This window comes from Garra rufa, chromosome 8, assembly GCF_049309525.1.
Source record: "Garra rufa chromosome 8, GarRuf1.0, whole genome shotgun sequence".
NCBI lineage: Eukaryota > Metazoa > Chordata > Actinopteri > Cypriniformes > Cyprinidae > Garra > Garra rufa.
In genome coordinates, this window is record NC_133368.1 from 24,495,005 (window position 1) to 24,518,612 (window position 23,608).

The 23,608-nt window shown below is 35.0% G+C and overlaps 2 protein-coding genes across 3 annotated transcripts; both read left to right on the forward strand.

Moving 5' to 3' along the window:
• Positions 1–739: 739 nt before the first annotated feature.
• Positions 740–21,950, forward strand: mlphb (melanophilin b). 2 transcript variants are annotated; one of them, XM_073846123.1, is made up of 14 exons: positions 740–894; positions 10,442–10,663; positions 11,449–11,603; positions 12,987–13,028; positions 14,506–14,570; positions 15,422–15,514; positions 16,023–16,194; positions 16,726–16,937; positions 17,042–17,140; positions 18,435–18,671; positions 18,832–18,978; positions 19,098–19,169; positions 19,362–19,401; positions 19,980–21,950. In XM_073846123.1, exons 1-14 carry the CDS (start codon positions 755–757, stop codon positions 20,021–20,023), a joined length of 1,740 nt encoding a protein of 579 aa, XP_073702224.1. In that variant the 5' UTR covers positions 740–754; the 3' UTR covers positions 20,024–21,950. The 2 variants fall into 2 exon arrangements, with proteins under 2 accessions (XP_073702224.1, XP_073702225.1); XM_073846124.1 differs by having other exon boundaries at positions 11,449–11,588.
• Positions 21,951–22,138: 188 nt separating this feature from the next.
• Positions 22,139–23,544, forward strand: prlh (prolactin releasing hormone). Its single transcript, XM_073846126.1, has 2 exons — positions 22,139–23,221; positions 23,327–23,544. The coding sequence occupies exons 1-2, from the start codon at positions 23,116–23,118 to the stop codon at positions 23,467–23,469; spliced, it is 249 nt and encodes an 82-aa protein (XP_073702227.1). The 5' UTR covers positions 22,139–23,115; the 3' UTR covers positions 23,470–23,544.
• Positions 23,545–23,608: the final 64 nt, after the last annotated feature.

Genomic DNA, 23,608 nt, shown 5'->3' on the forward strand with positions numbered 1-23,608 from the left:
GCTGTAAACATATTTTTTTTCTGCTGTAAAGTTAGGCATTTTAACATGGGAAGTCTATGGGATTGACTCCCTTTTGGAGCCAGTCTCTAGTGGCCAGTTGATAAATTGTGTTTACCTCACTTCCATGTTGGTTTCAAAAGAGAGAGAGCGTGAGGTTGCCGCTTTGTTGAAAGTTCTGTTATAATGTTACTCTGTGCGTTCGTCACCCATCGAATAATACAACACATAACAAAATAAAGCATCTTTAGTTTTCTACAAAATAAAACAGGAAATTGAAGTGCTACAATGACATAGTTCATTACACTACTTAAATTCTTATTTCTCTAGATTTAAACATCCTTGGAAACATTTGGGAGTAATGCAAGTACACAAGTCAACAAAATATATAACACTATTCTAGTGGTTTTTGGATATTTTAATCAAAAAATCTTACATATTGTGCCTTTAAGCCTAAGTATGAATGGATGCCAGTCTTATGACACAATGGAAAATGCACCATTAACATTTTGTTTACTAATAAGCTTGATCCCAAATGTTGTTTTATATTAAACCTTTGAAGTGGCTATTTATTCTCAAGAAAATGTGCTTTAATAAACTGTTCGACCTGTGAAGAATAAAATACTCCAGACTATCTGGGTGCCAGTTGCAATAAATGAGGCCGAACCATTATGTGTTCGGTCTCTTAAAAATAGCCTACATGTTTGGTAACAAAGTGGCTCTGTGATTTGGTCCACAGGCTTCCTCATTCTACCGGATGAGATTTAAGATGATGCCCGGCAGCAGTCATGGGAAGAATTTGGATCTCTCCAGGCTGACAGATGACGAGGCCAAGCATGTCTGGCAGGTGATCCAGAGAGATTTCCACCTGCGAAAAAAAGAAGAGAATAGACTAGGGTGAGACACTTTTGATCACATTTACATGGCATTAACTGTCAGTACAGTATCCTAAATGGCAACCTAACAATGATTTTCCAATATATCATCAAAAAAGATAGATCACTGATGAGTAACTATTAATGCCCCCATCTGAACTACTGCTTACTTTGGTAAATCTTAAGTGGTTTGCTGGATTTTGCTTACTAGACGTCTTCTGTAGTCTGTTCATCTGGGATTTATCATTTGACTAAAATGGAATGCCTGTCATTAATTTATACTGCTTGAAAATATGGAACTGAGGATCAGTTCCATGGCTCTTGGCCTAATGTGAACCCATCTGATATAAATCATTCAGTGGATAACTTTTTATGAAGAGAATCTTTTTATATAGGTTACTTTAATATAGAAAGAGCCTTGAAGTCACCAGAACATGTCTATAGGTGTAATGCTTATCTTGAGGACGTGCACACTTAGTTGTGTTTTTCTTTCACTAAAATTCAGTTAATTGGCCATTCTTTTTTTATTTATCTCTTTATAGGAATGGCTTAATGACTCAGCAAGCAAAGAAAAGGTCTTGTGAATATATTTTGCCTAGAGTCTGGACCATAACCATCTACTTTCTTTAATCCATTAAATAATAAGGTCATGGATTTGGCCCACAGTCACGCTTACAAACATGTGGTACTACTTGTTCACGCCACCTGCATGTCCTAGTACTGTTGAGTACTAGCTTTGTCATGCTAAAGAAAAATGTATGTAAAACTCAATTCCTGTAAGAGGGCTGATGATGTCCAACTTTTATTTGTTGGAAAGATTCTACTTTAAGTTGTTTGTTAGTGTTTTGAGGCTTTCAGATACATTAGATAACTAACAAATACAAAACTGAGAAAAATAAACCAGTGGACAAACATATTTTATCATGATATGAGCTCACCATAAGAACCTTAATTCAACGTCTCTTACATATACATTTAATTTTTCACCAGATATTCCTTTAGTTTTAAGCTTTTGACTCCTCAGACACTTTATCAACAGACTGAACCCATGTATGTCTAAATTCCAGTCATTTTAAAGGAGGTAATAGGATTTGTCTCAGAATATTGAATAACATCACATGACTGACATTTTTCCCTCAATTCTCTCACAGTTGGAAGGAGGCTAGCTCAAAATAGTCCTCTGGAGACTTTGTTGTAATGTGGTGAGGATTTGTGATGAGAGTAAAAACAAAGAAGTTCTTTCCTTGGAAATATGATGTTAATTTCACTTATTGCAAGTTTAAGAGGAAATGAAAAAAAAAACAGAACAAGTGCTATTGCGAGCAGGTTATCTGCAAGTCATCCAAATGAATTGTCTAAAACCCTTTTAAACTTCATTAATTATAAATATGCACTCTGGCTTAATTAGATTAAATTCACATATTCAAAGCTAAGCGCACTTTTATGTATATGGGTGAAACATAATAGAAGATATTATTTAAAAAAGATACAAAAAAAGACACATAACATTTAAAATTTGTAAAAGAGTTTCTGATTATGCTGTAATGTGAGCTATTTGACTCACACTTGGACTTATGCTGAAGTGCTTTCAACTTTTGCCAAATAAAAGTTGAAAGAGCCACAGGCACACAACCACTCAACATGTGGAGGAAAGCTCTTTGCTCTTTTTTATTTTTTCCTAGAGAAGAGCAGATTTAGCAGAAATTACTTACATATCCCGTTTTTAATGCTAGACAGCTGTGACACAGAGGGGTCATTGTGCTAGAAGACCATCACTTGGGGCATAAAGCTTGAGAAATTGGCACATTAAGAATGGAGGTTTTTGAGAAAAGACTAGAGAGGAAGACCATGGAAAAGAATGTGGAGTCATTTCCCTTCTCTATCATGCTGACTTGTGCTGATGGTCCAAAGCAATCTGGGCCCAGTGGTTCAGAAAGAAATTTGATCAGTTTTCGGCCATCAGATTGGATCAATTCTTAAAAATAGGTTGTTCGGAAAATGATTTTCTTTTATTAAACTTTCAAATTATACTTTCATGTACCTTTGATCCAAAAAAAAAGGATTATCCTTGTCCCAATTGAATTGGTGTAATCAGGGCTGATTTCATAAATAAAAACATAATAAACTTTAAAATTGGTTAAATAATACATCATTTGTATCTCTTCTGTAGTTTGTGCTTAATTTGTTACAGCAATAAAAAGTGTTTTAAAAGTTACTTTTAAAAGTAATGCGTTACAATATTGCTCGAGCACCCGCCCCTTTTGCTCAGATGCCCAAAGTGCCCTTCTGTCTGAGGGCACCTGCAGGTCCTAAAAACTCCTCAATTTAGTTGTATCAAATTTAAGGCCATAAAAAGTTTGAAATATGTTAAATAGTATAAGAAAATACGTCGTATATTTGGGGACGGAAAGACGAGAATCGCAATAGGGCTGGATTAAACTTCAAAAGGCAATGATGTCATTGAATAAATATGCATGCTGTAGGTTTCAAAGTCAAAACGTGGCACTGATGTCTTTATATGTATGTATCTGAAGAGAACCGACTGTCCTCAGAAACATGTCGTTGTCATTTTCATTTATTGCCTGATAAACAGCGTTAATGCTGATTTGTATACAGCCGTTACGGAAACCTTAATATTTCAGCGCTCTTAAAGCGCCCCCTCGTGACAGAGAATGACTTTTTCTTTTCCACATTTTTTCAGCTCTTTATGGTCAAATTATTGCAATTATCGACCTACGTTGTTATGCAGCAAACACAGAGTTGTAAATGTGAAAGAAGTTAATGTGCCTTCTAAGAATCTAAACAAATAAGAAAGTAATATTTACGTTTTAAATAAATATAATAAATGATAAACTCGATTTATCCCTTTTAATGGTATAAAGGCTGAAATTCCATTGTATAAGATATTTTGTTTTGTTTTGTGTGAAGCTCTGAATTATAAATCATGCCATTTTATGCCTTAATATTCTACCGTACATTGTCAAATCCTACTCATGCTGTTCATTTTACTTCTGCGGCTCTTAAAAAGGGTCACAATTTGCCTTAAATTGATATTTAAAATATTTTAAATAGTGAAATAAAATTCCTTCCTTAATATGTTTGTTTTATTTCTATACTCTGCAGTAAAGCCTGTTGTCTACAATCTTACAATACAATACAAAGTGAAAAAAATATTACTGATTCTGTTGTTTGAGTCCTGAAACGCAATTTAAACTTCAAATAATGCATAATTTGTCTTATTAATGACATTGTTACTTGTTACATAAGTAACTGTAGTGCTGGGCGATATGGAAAAATCATTTATCACGATGTGGATTATTTTATATCACGATAACGATATATATCACGATATACCAAAATAAAGTACGTTTTCAGTTATTCTCTGAAAAGTTTGACAAAAATATCATTGCATAATTTTTTTGCAACTTTATTTTTATTCGTTATTTGAAGTGACATTTAACTGAACTGTCACAAATGAGAAAAATACATTTTAGTGCAGCAATATAAATGTATCAAATGACAACAGATGTGGTGGAGGTAGAGCTACAGTAGCCTTCACATTTTTTATCCACATCATAGTTAAATAGTATTATCAAAATAAACTATTTTTTTATTAAAGTGCACAGCCATTTCAAGTTTCTGAGCAGAAAAGCACTCAATTATAAAAAATAAACAAAACATTTTTCAACCTTGTAGTGCAAAGTTTGCAAACCAAAATAAAGTATCACGCCTGTTTCACACATACTCCGTCTGCAGTGTGTATACAGTCCGTGTGCGTTACGTATGCGGTGCAGAGGCAGCACGGACTCGTTTTGCTTCCACACAGAACGCGTTTGCAGTCCGTTCCTGATCCGTGGGTGTTTACCACAAACACACCATTTATCCGTTATTTTAATTTCAAATCCAAACGTGCTTTTTCAGCATTGGGATACTCTTTTATCACAGTACACTAATACAATAATACTAGACATATTCACGTTTAAACTCAACGTATTATAAACAACGTAGGCTATTATTCAATGCACTTGACTTCTAGATTTGTATATTAAGTTGCTCAAGCAAGTTGCAACACATTTAAACACAGCATAGGTAGGCTATAGCTTCCTTTTCATATTGAAATTGGGCTATCACAAATATTTTAAATTAAAACTTACCACAGACAAGCAGTCGGCTCTCTGTGCCTTTCTTTCATATTAAATCTTTATTAAAAACCATATTTTAAAGAACTTTTCTACCTGGACAAGTGCATCTATTATGTTGCCTTGTTTATTTAAAACTGCACTATTTTAAACCTAGCCAAAAAGCCACGTGTTGACTGTGAAACACAGTAGACTGCATTTATATGCATTTATGGTACATTTCCGTGTCAATCCATGTTCATTTTTACAGCGAACAATGCGCTGTCACTTTAATTCAGCGCAGCAAAAACAGACTCTGTCCCGAAAGGATCGCTCCACTGCTACAAACGCACCGCTTCTGGAACGCACTACCGGACAGCAACCGCGTGCAGTGTGAACGATCTGATCCGTTAACATGGGTGCGGAAAAAAATACGCAACGCATACGCACTGCAGACGAATTGACAGGCGTGAAACAGGCGTCAGCGTCGGGCGCGGAAACACTCTTTTGGCAGAGTTTGCACATGACTGTCTTCTGCTCCGTGTCGGAGCTCTTGAAGCCAAAATGCAACAAAATCACTGACGTACCCCCACGTGTCGGTAAAAGTACTTCTTGTCTGCTGCCTGCGTAGCAGTTTCAGTTTGTTGCATGCAAAGCATGTCGCACAAGACGGAGTTTCTTTGTGAAAAAGTTCGTTTTTATTCTTGATTATCACTTATAGGGTAGAGTATGCATTGCACAGCAACAAGACACTATAATACATTTGTCATAGCCTATTTAATGCAATATTTTCTTTAGTAATTGATAAAATTAGGTTAGAGACGATAGAAACGATCAAAGCCGCCTTAACCTAATGGAAGGCCCCGGGGCTGAGAGGTTTTGTAGGCCCCCCAAATCCCCCCGCCATCCACTCAATTTAGTCTCGTTTTAAAATGGTGTAATCTACATCATAAAATGCATTAGTTTCTTTCAAGACCTGGCAACAATGTGAGTTTTCCTTCTTTGAGCCAGAAAACACCATAATATTGTTATTAAAATATCACTGAGCCCTCTTGAGCATAAACACAAGACACTTTATTTATCAACAAAGCAACTTACGTTGACGAAAACCAAAATGTGTGATTTTAAACACTATTATGAAAAATCGGTCCCATTTTCGCCCAATAAGCCCGCACTTGTGGGTCAATATTATTTCCCCAGCGGCCCGGGTCACTGTTATATGGGTCATCATCCTCTCTCTGAGACTCACCCGCACCCCGCTCCTCCTCCTCCCCTCTATTGATGCTGCTAGCAGTCCCCTGCTGTTCCTCGTCCACCTGCGCGGCGGTCGCGGCCTGCACCTCCTCCGCTCCCTCCGGTGTGTGAAGCGATGTTTCTCCAGTGCTGGATGCATCTTCAGTAGCACTAGAGGCTGGTTTAAAAAATCCGGTGAGCTTTGGGATGCTCTTTAGCAGAGATTTTTCGCGCAACTCCTTCTTAATAAGGTTTTTTCTTTTCTGGGCACCGCTCTCAAACTTCCGACTCATTTTTTATTTTGATCACCGCTCTCAAACTTCCGACTAAATTAATGACACGGACACACCCAGTAGCGCAGGAAAGGGAGACCACCCCTGGTGGTGGGCTGTCACATGTCACTTCACCTGTCACGGGGGAGCTGTCAGTCTGACTGACTAACATTGTAAGCAACTATATAGACATTCAGATAATAGCTTAGAGCCTTGAACACGAGAAAAAAAAAAAAAAAAAAAAAAAAAAAAAAAAAAACCCGACCATCGGAGGCCCCTAAACTTGCGAGGCCCCTGGGCTTCAGCCCAGGTAAGCCCGTGCATTAAGGCGGCCTTGGAAACGATAGAAGAGAAATAGGACGATAGACACTTTTCTATCGTCCCCACGATATATATCGTCATATCGCCCAGCACTAAGTAACTGGATGCCTACAATGAGGTGATGGACCCTAGGGGCTCTTAATGCCTTGTTTCAGATGCCCTTTTTATACTTTGAGCACCTGCCCCTTTAAAGGTCTCTGCACGGCCCTGTACTACGGTCACCAAACCTCCACACATCGATCAGATGATATATTTCAAGACATTCGTCCCGTTTTTATCCCTAAAATTCTACTGGTAGTAGGACTAATTTCTTACGCAGCTCATCCAACCCAGAGCCGTTTAGAAACAGAGTTGCGACACTCCCATAGGCTTCCATAGGAACTGAGGAATGCGGAAGTAAAGCGTGTCATGCAGCGGCCAATAGTTCCAGACAACCAATAGCTCCTGCATTGAAGCCCATTCATTTCAGCGCTTCTCAAGCACAGTTGCTGGTAAATTGAAGAAATTACTGCATTTTTTTAAATTTAACGCATCAGTTGACCTCTTGGAAAACTGGCCAGTAGTGGTATTTTATGAAGCGTGTTATAGTTAATGTTTATCGTTAAAAAATAAACAGTTATACTGTAAATGCAGTTAGATAATGTGAGAAACACCGTAATAGCGACCATAACCAGATACTAGTTGTCATATTTTTAAGTTTTTAGTCTTTCTGCAATCTTTCTCTCCCTATAGGAGGTTGAATGAGTTTCAGTAAAGACTGCATTCAAGAAATACGATAAAAATGTATGCTGAATGCAATTGGTTGCCTTGTGTTTTTTTAAACACTATTTTCATATTTTATATTATGTTAAATGCCATATTTGCTTGCCTTTTATAATATTCACTTATGTTGTATATTTGAATATCATAAAATAACACGAGTAAATTACTTTTTTTTTATTTAACATTAAATCGGTAAATTGAAACATATAAAAAAATGAGTGTTTGATCATGTCCAAATACACATTCAAATGTATTTAACCTTAAATATTACACTAACTGTAATATAAATACTATATTAGAAAATTGTATTTTTTAAATGGTCAGGATCATTATTGCACATATTATTTTGTACAAAAAAACTCCTCAAAATATTAACTAAATAAAACTGAACTATATATTACAATTATTTAATTGAATAAAAGTTACACTTAAGGTGTTTGGTCACATTTGGCTGCCAAAGAGTATGAGAACGTATTAATTATGTCTCTTTATCACTCCCCAGAATAAAATGCGATTGTAAAGCGTATTCAGAGTAGTTGTCAATTCACAATCAATGCACATTATGTGTTAATAATTACTCGAAATTGCTGCAAATATAGTAAAACCGCTGTCTATCCTACTTAAACCCATTCAAACACATTGACAGCGCGGAGTTGTTTGGAACTAGTGAGAGCTCCATGAACCATGTGACCACGCCGCGGCAAGATCGTGTTGCAACTCTCTTTCTAAACGGCTCTGATCCAGCCCTTTGTTGCTAGTTCCAAAATGTAATTTTAGACCTAGTAACGACGCTTGAGCCGTTGATAGCAAACTAATACAGTTAATAATGAAGTTTAGACAGACCGACAGACAAGCAGAAAGAGAGAAAGAGAGAGGTTAAGTGCATGAATTACCTCTCTCAAGTCTGTGTGTCTCTCAAAGGTGACTCGCAACATCTTCTCTACTAACAGTTAAACTTCATGTTCTTCAAGACCACGCCGTTGTTTCCTCGCTTGTGAGAACTGTCATGTCGTTTTTAAGTTGTTAATGTCAGAGCAGCGCTAACAACATTAGCTCGAATGCTAACGCGAGTGCTAACTGTATGTGTGTGCTTCTGTGAGTGAGAGAGAGCGAGAGAAATAGAGTTTGTGTTTCCGTACAAAACGTAATATTGTGGTAAAAACATGGAAATAATCTGTCGTTTTTATCCTGTTGTTTACTGTATTTATTTGTTTGACCAGTGTCATTGTGGGTTGTGGTTATTTTGCTGTTTTGGGCTGTAAGGACCTTTGAAATAACTGAAATCGTGTGGCGAAGTGATATATTCGCAACCTCACCACTAGATGACGCTAAAATCTACACACTGCACCTTTAACTTCTTTAGGGAATGCGTTCATTTTAAATATAAAATTATTAAACATTTACACACATGATAGCATGACAAAATGTATGGTGGTAATTTGCCATATCAACAATATATAGAGAGAAAAAAGTGCGCCAAAATTCAAAAATCTTTTGAAGATATCACTGAACATTTACCATAGCAAAAGTAAATTTCTGGCTGAAGTAGAAAAAAAATGTCTTAGTTTTTAGTATTTATTTAAAATGAGACAAATCTGCTATTATTTTAATCTCCAATCAGTTTAGATTTATAATTTAAGTAATAAAAGTTATAATAAAAGTTTATTTTTAATGCTTCACTAACTAGCAGAAGACCCTAACTGGTTTTAAATTCCAGTTGCCCAGATGGTGAACGTTGTAACACTGCATTACTGCCCTGTTTAATGACATTAGCAATGTAATTTACACTATTTACTTTTCTGAACTTAATGAGAAACCACTAAATGAAGACTGACAGTCAATGTTTAATGTTCAGAAATGATTATTTCAAGAAATGTAAAACGTTTTGGCTCGTTTATGTGTCTCCTGTTCTGTGAGAGCTGTGTGTGGAGGGAGGGGAAGGTTATGTTCATCTCTGTGTTTTTCCTAATATGTGACCCTGGACCACAAAACCAGTCATAAGGGTAAATTGTTTTTAATTGAGATGTATACATAATCTGAAAGCTGAATAAATATGATTTTCATTGATGTATGGTTTGTTAGGATAGGACAAAATTTGGTGGAAATACAAATGTGAAAATCTGGAATCTGAGGTTGCAAAAAACAAAATAAAAAAATCCAAATGAAGTTCTTAGCACTGCATATTACTATGAATCTATGAATAACTAAAAATCAAGTTTTGATATATTTACGGTTGGAAATTGACAAAATAGCCTATCTTTATGGAACATGATCTTTACTTTCTTATATCCTAATGATTAATTAGGATAGCAAATATACATGTGCTACTTAAGAATGGTTTTGTGGTCCGGGATAACATATATGTGAATGAGTTTCTTCATCGATTTGCCCGCATTGCTTTGAACTGTATAGCTGTTGGGATCAGTGCCAGCATGGTTGCAATGTGTTCAATGTCAAACTCCAAAATTAGATTATTTTTGATTCTTAAAAAATGGCATTATTTTTGTTTGAAAAAGTTTATCATTTTTATTAGGTCAGATAACAGATGCCCCTTCTGATGTTATAATGTACCCCACACATGGGGCATGTTGTCACATTTCATTTCCATTCTTTTGGGGTAAATAAAGAAAAACGTATACACTATAATTATGAAACAAAACAACATTTGTACTAGACAAGTTTGAAATTAGTGTCGATAAAATTATACTCTGAAAAAAAAGTCAAAAAGTGTTATATTGTGCCCCTCTCTCCCCTATTTCTAACTGGTTACATTAGAAAGAGGCCACAACTGAGTTTTACACATCACAAATAGAAAGAATCAGCATGCAAGACAGTGAAACTCTGATTTTCATTATTCATGCAGGGAGCTCAAGACCAAAATAATGAAAGAGGATACCAAAAGAGAGCTGCTGGAATATCAGCCTAAACTCAGCGATTCTCTCTGCATCCGCTGTCTGCAGCCCTTCAAATTCCTTGTCAACAGCAAGCGCCAATGTCTGGACTGCAAACTATTTGTCTGCAAGTCCTGCAGCCATTTTAACAAGAAAGACCATGGTTGGGTTTGTGATCCATGTCACATGGCCAGGTGAGGACCTGACAAACACGTGAGTGTGTTTTATATCCACGTGACACATGTCAAAGGAACAACCTACAGAGAAATTAAAAACACAAGCAGAATGAATTTCTGTGTAAATAATACGGAAAACATTTCTTGTTGTAAATTGTCAAATTCAATTTAATAGGACAATGTATGTACTGTACGGATGCTTTCTAAAGATTTGGCTCATGTTTCATGAATAAGACCCAAGTTTAAGACTGTTTTGCTTACTATTCCCATGCTTTGCATTGATGATTCATCTTCACCAGTTCTGCATGCACTTAACTAAACCACAACCCATAAACAAAGGTTACTTCCTGTAAATAAACAATTTGTAGGAGAAAAAAAACGACATTTCTGCACGTTTACTTCTGCTCTGTACTACTCCAACGTATTTATTGGAAACATTGTGGAATTGGCAATACTAACTACCAACGGCCTTTATTCTTAAATCAGCCTTAGTTTTGTGGAGACTTTGTTTAAAATATAGCATGACTTCTCATGTTATAAATTATGTTGCAAGTACAGTCAAGCAACAGAAACACAATTTAGAAATTAAATTACTTGAATTTAAATGGCTACTTGTAGCAGATCCATCCTATAAAATGAAATTTGTTAAACTGAAATAGTGTGTTTTAGTGTAAATCACATCATACAAATTCATACAATATTACCACCTCCTAAAATAGTTTTATAATTTTTTCTTAGAGTTTTAGAATTTTCTCATTGACTGAATAATAATTTTGTTCTTCTTTTTGTCTTTGTTCCTATAGAGTCCTTAAGATTGGCACTCTGGAATGGTTTCATGAGAACGTACGCTCTCGCTTCAAGCGTTTTGGGAGTGCAAAGGTCATGAATTCACTTTTTAAGAGGCTGAACAGTGACCGTGCCTCCTCTCAAACTGACCTCAGAGGTAGTAAGCCAATGGGTGAGACTTCCAGTTCATTATCCGCTATAGGGAAATAATGAGAAAAACAACATGCAGTAATCTTTAAAACTGCCCTCCAAAGGCAAAGTGCAGTAACTACGTTAACACTGAAACTGAGAAATACGACTTTAAAGTTTTTACACCAGATAGTCAAACATGTTGACACTCTCTTTTTCTGAAACGGGAAAAATTGAACCAGGAGACTTTGCCACAAGACAAAACAATTGTCACATAGTCCATTTTAAGCCTTAACTGAATTTTAACAAAATGTGAGTTACTGCGCTTTGCCTTTGGAGGGCAGTAATATACCAGTGTGCTCCAAATTAAGATAATACATTAAAATAAAATAATATGGTACGACACACCAGTATCAATCAGCAAAACAAACTGTTTTGTACAGCTAAAAATAGCTGGACGAGAGAATGAGACCAGAAATCAGACCCATACAATTTGCAAATGGCCGCAGCCGCGCAGTCATTATATTTGTACTTAAATTTAAGTCCAAGGAACAATAATGTGCAACAATTTAATAAAAATAAATCTGTTGTGGTAAAACTAAGTAAAATACAAATAAAACTGGTGGTTTTGCAATACTAACACAAAGCCTTCCACTCGCAAAACACTCTATCCTCTTATTATTATAAAGAGTATTTGGACCCTTTTCCAAACATTTTCAAGTTAAAAAACTGCATTCTGTCTTGTTTCTAACAGGAATACTATCCATTTAGAAAGTCAGTTAGTTATTAAGAAATGAGATTTGATTCCTACTCTGCTAATGTGAAACAATTTTTGAAGAAATGGCTGACAGATGACTTACAGCAGGAACACTGAAGGCAGAGCTTAGAGGAGAGAGGCCCTCATAACTTTGAAGGATTTAGTGAGGGATCCAGAGGGAGAGAGGGAGAGAAAAAGAAAATTGGCTGGGCTGAACCATCCATGTGATTTACTCCTTAACACAATCACATGCCTTCTTTCTCTCTGTGCCGTCTGGACCTGAGTGTGTCTCTTTTATCCAATTTTTTAAGCTCTGTTTGTCCGGGTCAGTGAAAGAACGTGGTCAAATGAAATTAACGATGTTCTGAACAAAATTTACAAAAAGATGTTTTAATAATGTACATCATTTTTAAGGTTGAATTAATGTCAACGAACACCAACATGCCTGTCTAGACTAAGTGTCTCAGACTGCACCAGAAAACACCAACTTGGTTAACAGCCATTGAAATTTGGTGTTTGGCGGCTTGCTTCAGTTGAAGCCGCTGTTGTTGCTTTCAACAGTGGTTGCTTGCTGCAACCTATCACAGCTCATTTTCTGTTTCTTGTCATCTTATGTTTGACTTTTCATCTCTCAATGTTCCTCTCTAACCCTCCGTTTCCATCACATAGAGCCTCGAGATGATGACACGCACAGCATGCCTGAAGTTCACAGTGAGTAAAAAAAAGACCTGTCCTGTTCCTTTGTGATACAGACAATTTGAACGCTGATGTCATGCAAGAATCTAAAATAATCAGTGGATGTCTTTCATCTGTCCAAACAATACAGCAGCCATCTGCTCTCACATTATCTTTGATTTAATAAGGCAAGGAACACAGTGAACAAAATGTCTGTGGAAGAAAAACACCTTACAAAGCCATGAAAAGAGCTGAGCACAAACATTGCCTTTTTAAAGGAATCAATGATAAAGATGTCTGCTGTCCTGGTCAAATATTTTCTCATGCCAGCACAAAAAAAGAATACTTTATTTTTTTTAACTGCTTTATAGTTATAAAAAGTATGATTTTGCATTACCAAAAAGAAAAAAAGTTACATTTTAAAATAATAAATAATTATAGCTGGGTAGATTACTTACAAATTGTAATCTGTAGTTAGTAAGGTAATCCATTACATTACACAGGTAATATAATAAGATTACTTTTAGATTACTTTTAATCTAACTCGTTTATCACATTACAAAGAGTTAGAAAATGTATTCTATTTGTTGTTATTAACAACATGAAGTGCATTAAATATTATATTGTTGTATATATTGTATAGGGGGTTGTAGGCGGTTTATGAGTTGAATGAAAAGCTAATTTATTAATTCATCCATTAAAATATTTTTTAAAAATCCTTTTAAAATCAATCAAAATAATACAAAAAACACTATTTTTTTTATATTTTATTTGATTACCTGCATGTCATGTGATCATAAATAACCAACATCAGAGAACCAGTGAACATGCAAACGTGATACTTAATTTTTCAAATATTTGTTTTAAAATCTCAGAGGTACTTCAAGTAAATACATTAGATGAAAGAGGATCAGATGGCAAAAAAGTTATTGAATTTGTGCATTTTAATGTGTTTTGAAAAACAAAAGCTTTTCAAAGATATGGTTAAATAAACTACAGAGTGATCAATCTAATAAAAATTCATGCGTTCAACAGTAGTTGATGCAATTTTGAAACACTTCTTAAAACTGAAGTGATTTTTGTAAATCAGTGGTCAAATACTGTTTCGCCACCTGACTAATGACTGATCTTTGTGTGAATGTCCATAAAACTTGAAGCAAATATTTATTTATTTACAACCCATTCTGGTGAAATGATGCTTCCCGAATTTATTTTCTGATTTTTAATATTGTAGCTAAACCCCTCTATGTTAGCTAGCAAAATAATGGTACCCTAAAACATATTTAAATAGTTCCTTAGTTTTGGACCCTGTTTATCTATCTGGCAGTTTTGAACATTCGGAGCTGTGAGAGCGGAAAAAAACAATTTTTGATAACAGATCCAAGAAAATGAACCTCCAGAAAATCAAAAACATAAATTATAATTTCTATTGATTAAAAGGTTTCGGTAATCACTACAGAATCTCTTGTCTGAGATCAAAGATACATGTTTGTGACTCTTGTCATCCACACAGCTGGTTCTCTGTATAGCCAGGAAGATGAGCAGTCTGAGAGGGTCGACAGACGCCACTTCAGCCTGGTAATGTACTACCCCTTAAAACGTCAGAAACTAATAAGGGAAAACCAGAGGTTGGATCAGTTAAACAGTAGTGTGAGGTCGCCCTCTGGTGCTCAAATCTTATTTTAGTTTTAACAAATTCATTTCGTTCAGTTAGGACTGGATTCTCCCTTGCTCTTATCCTTAGGTGTTTTTGATTCCTTACATTGCCACCTGGAGGTCATTTTGAGACCACATGAACACAGATTATCAGATTAACAGAATATAAATTTGTAGGTTATGCTCATTGCTCAAGTCTTTTCTAAATCTGTTTTTGACAATCCCTTTGTTTAGTTTTATGAGCCTCTGAGAGTAGACAGGAAATTGAAGAGAGAACAGCACTGGGTCATGAATTGACCCGTCATGAGCACATTTACTACTCACTTTGCTTTGAATTTTAAAACGGGTTGGGTTTGTATATCCCGCCTGTGATTTTTCCTAACAATTCTTGCTAATGTCGGTCAGCTGCTTTTGTTTAAAGTTTTTATAGATCAGGGGTTCTCAACTCTGGCTCTCAAGGTCCACTTTCCTGCAGAGTTTAACTGCAACCCTAATCAAACACACCTGAACAAGGTCTTCAGAATTACTAGACTGTAACTGGCAGGAAAGTTTGATCAAGGTTGGAGCAAAACTTTGCAGGAAAGTGAACCTAAGATAGATAGATAGATAGATAGATAGATAGATAGATAGATAGATAGATAGATAGATAGATAGATAGATAGATAGATAGATAGATAGATAGATAGATAGATAGATTGGACAACACTGTTACTTTTTGATATTTGATTTCTCGAGAATTAAAAATAACATAACCATTTTCTTTCTCCTTTAAGATGAGAAAAGGCAGACGGCTACTCCCTGTTGATCCTCTTGATTTTAATCTTGCCGTTGAGAACTCTGCTTATTCTCAACCTCCCTTACTTCTGGTTTGTTTGTTTCTGTTCTTACACATTGAAGTAAACATATCATATGGAAAACACTGAAATACTGAAGCGTGCAAAGAAACATTACCCCAAAAAGTTCCTTCAATGCCATTGCCAGCTGCTTTGAATTTTAAATTGTTTGGAAAAATGATTCAGGTCGGCAATGAAGAATACACGGTTTGCAGTGGTGTGATAAATCGAAGATTTATCTACTCAGTGTGCTAAACAAATGATGTAAAATGCACCCACTGAGCATGTTCTGACTGCTACAGTGATAACAGTGATGTTGAAATCTTGATTGTTTTCTCACTGAAGCAAATCATCACAAAATTAGTCATGCCAATGCTAGAGTGACAGCTTCAGCGTTTGTTTTCTTTCAATTTTAGGACAGACTCTTACTGAATGGTATACTAGACAATAATTAGTTTTAATTAAAATATTCAGTTTTGTTTAAAGGTATAAGGTCCATGCAATATGCAACATTTATTTATTAATTTATTCATTCTTCAAGTATTCAGGTAGCCAAGAGAAAGTAACCCAAAATAAGGACTGTGAAGTAAGTGAAGATGACTGGTCCACAATCGTTAAGCAGATCCTGGAGAATGGAACCCACGGTGAAGGTGATGAGATGAAGGACGTGTTGCAAACCAGCCAAAGAAGTCCAGAAAAACCCTCTCATTTTGGTAAGATGTGCTGTCCGCTTTAATTTCCCTTACAGATTTCTGAGGATTTATATTTTTCCAAGACTCTGTAGAAGTAAATGGGTTTCTCCTTCAGGCCATCCAATGTTTTTTCCTACTGTGAGCAAGATTTAGGCTACTTTGTGCTGGGAATATAAACCTAGCACTCTATAAACACAATAATCACTGGTAAAACGCTACAAAATAATTACATTAATCAAACTGAATTCCTGACTAAATGAAATCCATTCCAGGCTGTTTGGACTACATTTCACTATTTGCATCACTGTAAAAAGTTTTCACCAGATTCAACTTAAAAACCTAAGTTCAGCAGCTGCCATAAGTTTTTAAGTTAAATCAGCTTAAAACTAAGTCATTTTAACTTATCACAATCAAAATTAGTAAACTTGTGAGTTTAAATGATTTAAGTTGATTTAACTTAACATTTTAAGGCAGCTGCTAAACTTAAGTTTTTAAGTTGAATCTGGTGAAAACTTTTTACAGAGCAGTAAGTGTTTTGTTTGCACTCTGTAGATGACTGCGCACCACATCTAGAACAGAGGATGACAAAATCTCGTTCCCTCTCCAAGATGAGCATCTCTTCGGCTGGCAGCTCTAACTATCACCTCCACCGTGAGCCTTCTTACAGCCTGGAAGACTCAGAGGAAGATGATGAATCTGAGATGCATGTCATATATAGTCCTGCCCTACATAGGGAGCACTCACCAGATGAGGTTCCTCCAGAGGTGAAATCAATGTCATGACAAAATTTGTTCAAATGCGAAGCTTTCATAGCATCTTTTAAAAACAGTTCATGCAATAAATACATTCTGTATCTCTCTGACACTAGATTATTGAGCTCAACAAGCGTATGTCAGCAATTGAGGCTCTTCTGAGCCGTTTGGAGCAGAAACTGACCTTACCGGTAATTGGGGGACCAGCAGAACAAGTACGTTTGAAGTAAATCTGCACAACTTAGGTTATTTTTTAGGTTAATAAATGAAATGCTTTGAATACACACCTGTAAAAAAGTGTGGGGTCTGTGAACTTTTGTAATTGGTTTTGAAAGTAGTCTCTTATGCTCCCTGAAGCTGCATTTATTTGATCCAAAATACAGTAAAAACTTCATTATTGTGAAATATTATTCAGTGTCACGTGATCCTTCAGAAATCATTATAATATGGTGATTTAGTGCTCAAAAAAACATTTTTTATTATTGTTAGTGTTAAAAAAAGTCATGCTGTTTAATTTTAATTTTCGGGATTCATTAGAAATGTCCAAAGTTTTAGGATTCAAGAGAAATTTCAAAAGAACAGCATTTATTTGAAATATAATGTTTGACAACTACCAGTTAAAAGTTTTTGAACAGCAAGATGTTTAATGTTTTTAAAGCATCTTCTGCTCTGCATTTATTTGATCCAAAATACAGCAAAAGCAGTAATAATGCGAAATATTTGTACTATTTAAAATAACTGCTTTCTATTTAAACATATTTTAAAATGTAATTTATTCATGTGATCAAAGTTAAATTTTCAGCATCATTACTCCAGTATTCAGTAATGCATGATCCTTCAGAAATCATTGATAAAGGCATTTATAATGTTACAAAAAGGTCTGTTTTCAGATAAATGCTGCACTCAGCTGTTTTCAGCATAATAATAATAACTGTTTTTTAACAGAAAATCAGCATATTAGAATGATTTCTGAAGGATCATGTCACTAGAGTAATGATGCTTTCTGAATAAAAATTCAGCTTTGAAATCACAGGAATAAATTAAATTTTAGAATGCATTCAAATAGAAAACAATTATTTTAAATAGTACAAGATATTTCAAGTTTGTGTTGTACTTTGGATCAAATAAATGCAGAATTTGCAAATGCAAATGTTTTTGAACGGTAGTGTATAAAAATGTAAAAGTATTTACTGTTTATTCAATTAAATGCATCCTTGCTGAATTAAAGTATTAACTTCTTCTTAATTTCATTTTAAAAAATTGTACTGACGCAAACATTTGAATAGTAGTATTTTACTACTAAAAAGATCTTCAGCAGCATCCTATATTAGTTTTGCCCTTAGAAAAAAAGAGAAACATGTCATCAACAGTTCTGGATAAGTCCATAAAAAGCATTTAGCATCTCTGAAACACTTTTTTTGACAGACAGTTTGTTTTTTTGTTTTTTGTTTTTTGAAAAAGAAAAAAAAAAATCACATTAAGACTCTTCTAATTTTAAACTTTCTTTAGATTGAGCACAAAGAGGAAAATCTTTCTCCAGCTGACTTAGAAGAGCTTGAGCTCAGGAAAAAGCTTGATGAACTTACTGAAAAAATAAGTGACAAAGGCTCGTCTGATGAGGAGGATGCAATGAAACCTTCAGACTACTTTTCAAAGAAAGGGGCAGTTTATCATACTCCAGCTATAAGAGGAGCTTCAGCCAGATTTGGAAATGTCAGACATGAATGGCCTTTTGAAGTTGAGTGGGTAAGAGTATGGCAATAGCCAGCATCTAGCATTAAAAAAATAAAAAAAATACAGTTAAATATAAAGTATGAATATTTATTCATGTTTCTTATAAATGCTTTAGTCGGTGCTTTGGTTTGAATTGAATTTATTTGGGTATGTTTCTAATTGTGTATTCCAGAAAGCAAAACCAAATGTACCTAAATCCTTAAAAAAGCAAAAGAGGGTGAGGTCCTTTGAGTTTAGCAACACAACCAGCTGTGAGCTGTCGCAACTGGAGGGTAAAGTTGCAATGGCAGTGGCCAGCGTCCAGAGCACTCAAAGTGGGGTATGCCACTCAGTCTAAACAGTTTTAAACACTTTTACTCTACATTCCTTCTTCCAGCAGTCATGACTTTCCATATCTCGCCTAAACTGTCTAACCCTTGCTATTTTCTTCATTTAAAGGTTACTGACATTCAGAAAAGAATCGCTGCTTTGAGTGCTGCAGGGATGACAGTGGAGACGCCCCGCAGACGGGTATGTAGCAATCCAGCTGCTCAGGGTCACATATTCCTGTTTAGTTTTCCAGAGCCCTGGCTGTACAGGAGCATGTACTAAAAAATATCCAAAAAAATTTTGACCTAAATTCTGTTGTGTTTAAAACAGATCTTCATGGCAAGTTCAGAATGAGGCTAAATATAGTTTTCTGTTTTTCCCTTTTTCATTCAGCCTCCTCAGCAATCAAGGACACTGCATGAATTTCCCATTAGTAAGTGCAAAGCTTTATACTGCATATTCAATAGAATGTAATCTGTCATTTACATTTATTTGACTTAATGATCTTTGTGTTAAAAGCAAAGAGCATTTTTTTTTCCTTTTTCTTTTGTCAATCAATTTTGTGTAAATGTTTTTGCAACTATGTAATTATATATTCATTTTAAGCAAAACATTTCACAAAAGGCAACATATTGTTCAGAATTACAACAAAGATTGTTCCTAGATATAATTTTGTATTTGCAAACCACAATTAGTTTTATTTCACAGTGCATTTTAACGCATTTTACTGATAGCAATCTGATCCCCTGCTCGGCTTCTGGAACAAATCCACTACCCACATCCTTTGGTCATGAAAGGACCCATGAAAAATGTTCAGTTTGGTTAGGATGGGAGCTGATAATGCAATTGAATTGAATTGCTGAACAGGTTGCCGTTTTAGAAAGTCACCAAAAGCTCTTTACTGCTAGTCAGTTTCTAATCAAAAGTTTTAGTAGTCATGTAAGGGAGAAATTAACTAAATGAAGAAACGTATCTCACATAATAATAATGTTCTTTTTGCTTTCTTTGAAGGAGGCAGCAGTGAAGCAAGATCTTTACGGAAACTGGTCTTGTGAAGCATTTGTTCGCATTTTTAGTAGGCCATGATGGTATACAAACTCACACAACATTGACAGATTCATATTTTATGTTCTTTTTATTTTTATGTTAAAAAATCAGCTGCAAGAGTTTGTGGAATTCTCAGCTTAATAATATATAATTAATACTTGTTTAATCTTCCAGTAGATGAGTGTCAGATTACTCTGAAAAATGAGAAGCTCACCTTGTAGCATGCCCTGTTTCCTAGAATAGAAACTGCCTACATTACACTAAAAACTCAATATTTATATTATAATATAGTCAATATTTAATACCTTATTTCAGACTTCGATGTAGTTTCTTTGGTGCATTTCATGAAAGATTGTATCTGATATATTTATCATATATTAAATGTTTGTTTTTTGCTTCCAAATAAATATCAAACCACACAATTTTCTTTTTCATCCAGGGTGTCCGCGGGGTTGTAAAAAGGTAGTAAATAAAATTAGCCAAAATTAAGGCCATTAAAAAGTATTAAAAAGTAATAAACGTCATCTGACGAGGTATTAAATTTTCGAGGCCATTTTTTATTTGATTTTTTGTAAATAAATTTTCTATTTGTGTTAAGTGCAGGCCTTTCTTCTAAAATTCGCGTGGATTTATTTATATGTTGAGAGTAGGACCTGAGCGATATCATGTGAGGTGGTGTTCGTTCGTGCGTGCGCTGAAACAAACTGGGTAAGTTAGCGGCTGGCTTGCTCGCTTCAAATCGCATATGGAATCAAATAGCCACCAAGCCAGGATGCGCGGATGTAGCGAGCAGTTTTCCATATCAAAAGAGGCTTAATTATAATTTTAAGAGGTCTTACATTTGGGTACAGAAAGAGGAGAATCGCGATAGGGCTGGATAAAACTAAAAGGCAATGATGTCATTGAATAAATATGCATGCTTCACGTTTTAACGTTAAAATGCTGCACGGATGTCTTTATATGAATGTATCTGAAGGGTACTGACTGTCCTCAGAAAAGTGTCGTTGGCGTTTTCATTTCTTGCCTGATAAAACAGCGTTAATGCTGATTTCATTTGTGTGCAGCGTTACTAGGGAAACCGTAGTATTTCAGCGCTACTAAAGCGCCCCCTCGTGATTGAGAATGAATTTGCACGTCCAAACTTTCAGCTGTTTTTAGTCAGATTATTGTAAATATCGTCCAATGTTTTTATGCAGTAAACACATAGAGTTGTAAATGTGAAAGAAGTTAATGTGCTTTCTAAAAATCTTAACAATTATTAATAAATATAATGCATTATATGCTTGATTTATCCCTTTTAATGGTATAAAGGCTGAAATGCCATTGTATAAGATTTTTTGCTTTTGTGAAAACCTGTATCTGAATTGTAAATCATGTAATTTTATGGCTTAATATGTTACCGTACATCGTCCAACCACACTCATACTGTTCATTTTACTTGTGCAGCTCTTAAAAAAGGGTCATAAATTGCCTTAAATTGATATTTAAAAATTCTGCAGATACACTGTAAATAGTGAAATAAAATTCATTCATTGATATTTGATAAAATTTGTGTATTTAAAATATTTTTGATTGACATTTAGTCATTTAGTGGAGGTTGTATAGGGAAGTGTGATTGCAGAGACCCGACTGGCACATAGTTAACGAGATATTCTGCACTTTATTAATTACTATTAAGGCACTTCATTCTACTAAGAGCAAAATGAGTAAACATGCCAATGACTGGTCAACATAGGCCCAAATTTACAGGCAGTGAAATCTGTCACATACTTATATAATTACAGTGTAAAGTTGCACTTTATTATTATCTGGTTGCTTCCTCTTTTTATTTTCCAAGGCCCTAATTGAACCACTGTTCATTCAAATATCAAACATTGTTATGCAATTGTTACTTTTTGATGTTGATTAAAAACTATGGACAAAGGCCCATTGTGACATCTTGATTAATCCCTCTGCTTTACTTAAATCTATCAGCTTAATTTATGTTAATAACACCTGTGCTTACTTTACGACCACCTCTTTTAGATTGCTCACACATCAGACTTACTGACTAATGATCTATGAAGAAGATGTCTCCTTCCTCTTCTGTCTTTATTTCTATTCTTATATCTTTGGGCAATTTGAGTCCAGTGTTGATAAGTTATAATGAGCTTTGTTACATTGTGATGCAATATGTTATTCCATTTGGAAAGATATTTAATTTACGCCACTAATGTTGCAGCTCTAAGTTGCGCTGGTATTAAATTTTTTTTTTGAAGGTATTAAAAAGGTAGTAAAAGGTATTAAATTCAACTTAAGAAGTTCTGTATATACCCTGTCATCACTTTGTGTTCAATGTCAGTGATGTATAAAGGAATCAGTCAGCACTGATACATTGTCAAAGCTCAATTCCAACATATGCTGGGTTATCACATTCTCCATATCTAAATTACCACATCATTTGCATATTTAGATGTTTTTGAGTACATGTAAGCTGTGCAGTCTTCACCCTCCCCCAGAGGGGGTATAAATTGATGGATCATTTTATCAGTGGATCCAGACGAGAATATCCTCAACCTCTAGGAAACGACTTAAGAAAGCTGCTCAGAAGTTCTTATACTCACAGCTATGACAAGATTATGAGATTACAAATCTTCTGAAAAACTGCTACCTTGAAGAAAAGACGCATTCATGCTTCCTCTGCACTAAAGGATCATTTTATCTGACATCTGAGGACCACAGAATAAGACACCAAGAGGTGAACAGCATACAACATCCTGTAAGTGTTAATATATTGTAATTTACAAAATATAGTGCAGAAGACTATTTTAATTCAATGTACTTGAGAAAATGTATCAGCTTCAAATTATATAGCACTTATTTACAAATACAATATTAGTTTAGTTCGCACAAACATGTTTTTTTTTATATAAAATGTATTTATAATTTGTATAAATGTGAACACAGAAACAAAAGTGGCAAGCATTTTTTATGGTCAGTTGTTTTGGTTTGGATTTTTTTTTTTTTAGGACTAATGATTATGCTTTTGAATGCCATTCTTTTTTTTTCTTTTTTTTCTTACAGGTGACACTTCTCTCTGTCTAGTGACAGACACGAAGTCATGGCTGTAAATCTGTGTGCTTTGCTTTGTATCCTCATGCTGTTAGCCTGTTTTACCCAGCCGAAACCTCATGATGATCTACCACTACGCTCAACGGAAATGAGAGGTACAAAAAAAAAAAAAATATATATATATATATATATATTTAAACTCATTTCAATTATCACTACAAAATATCAGATTTGTAATACTATTACTATCACTTCTCTAGATCCAAACATTGATGCAGTGTGGTATAAAGACAGAGGAATACGACCTGTTGGGAGATTTGGTCGAAGAATGGCACAAAAAGGAGAAGGATCATATTTTGGAAAGCACAGATTCTGCTATCCCGAGGTCCTGGCTGTGGACTGACAACTCACACTTAAAGATAATTATGAATTGATCTGCATCTGTTTTGTGAGAACATAGTTCAATACCTCTTTGACTCCAATACATTTTAAAATTGCAAACATTAATGAATGGCTTAAATCACAATAAATCATAAATAACA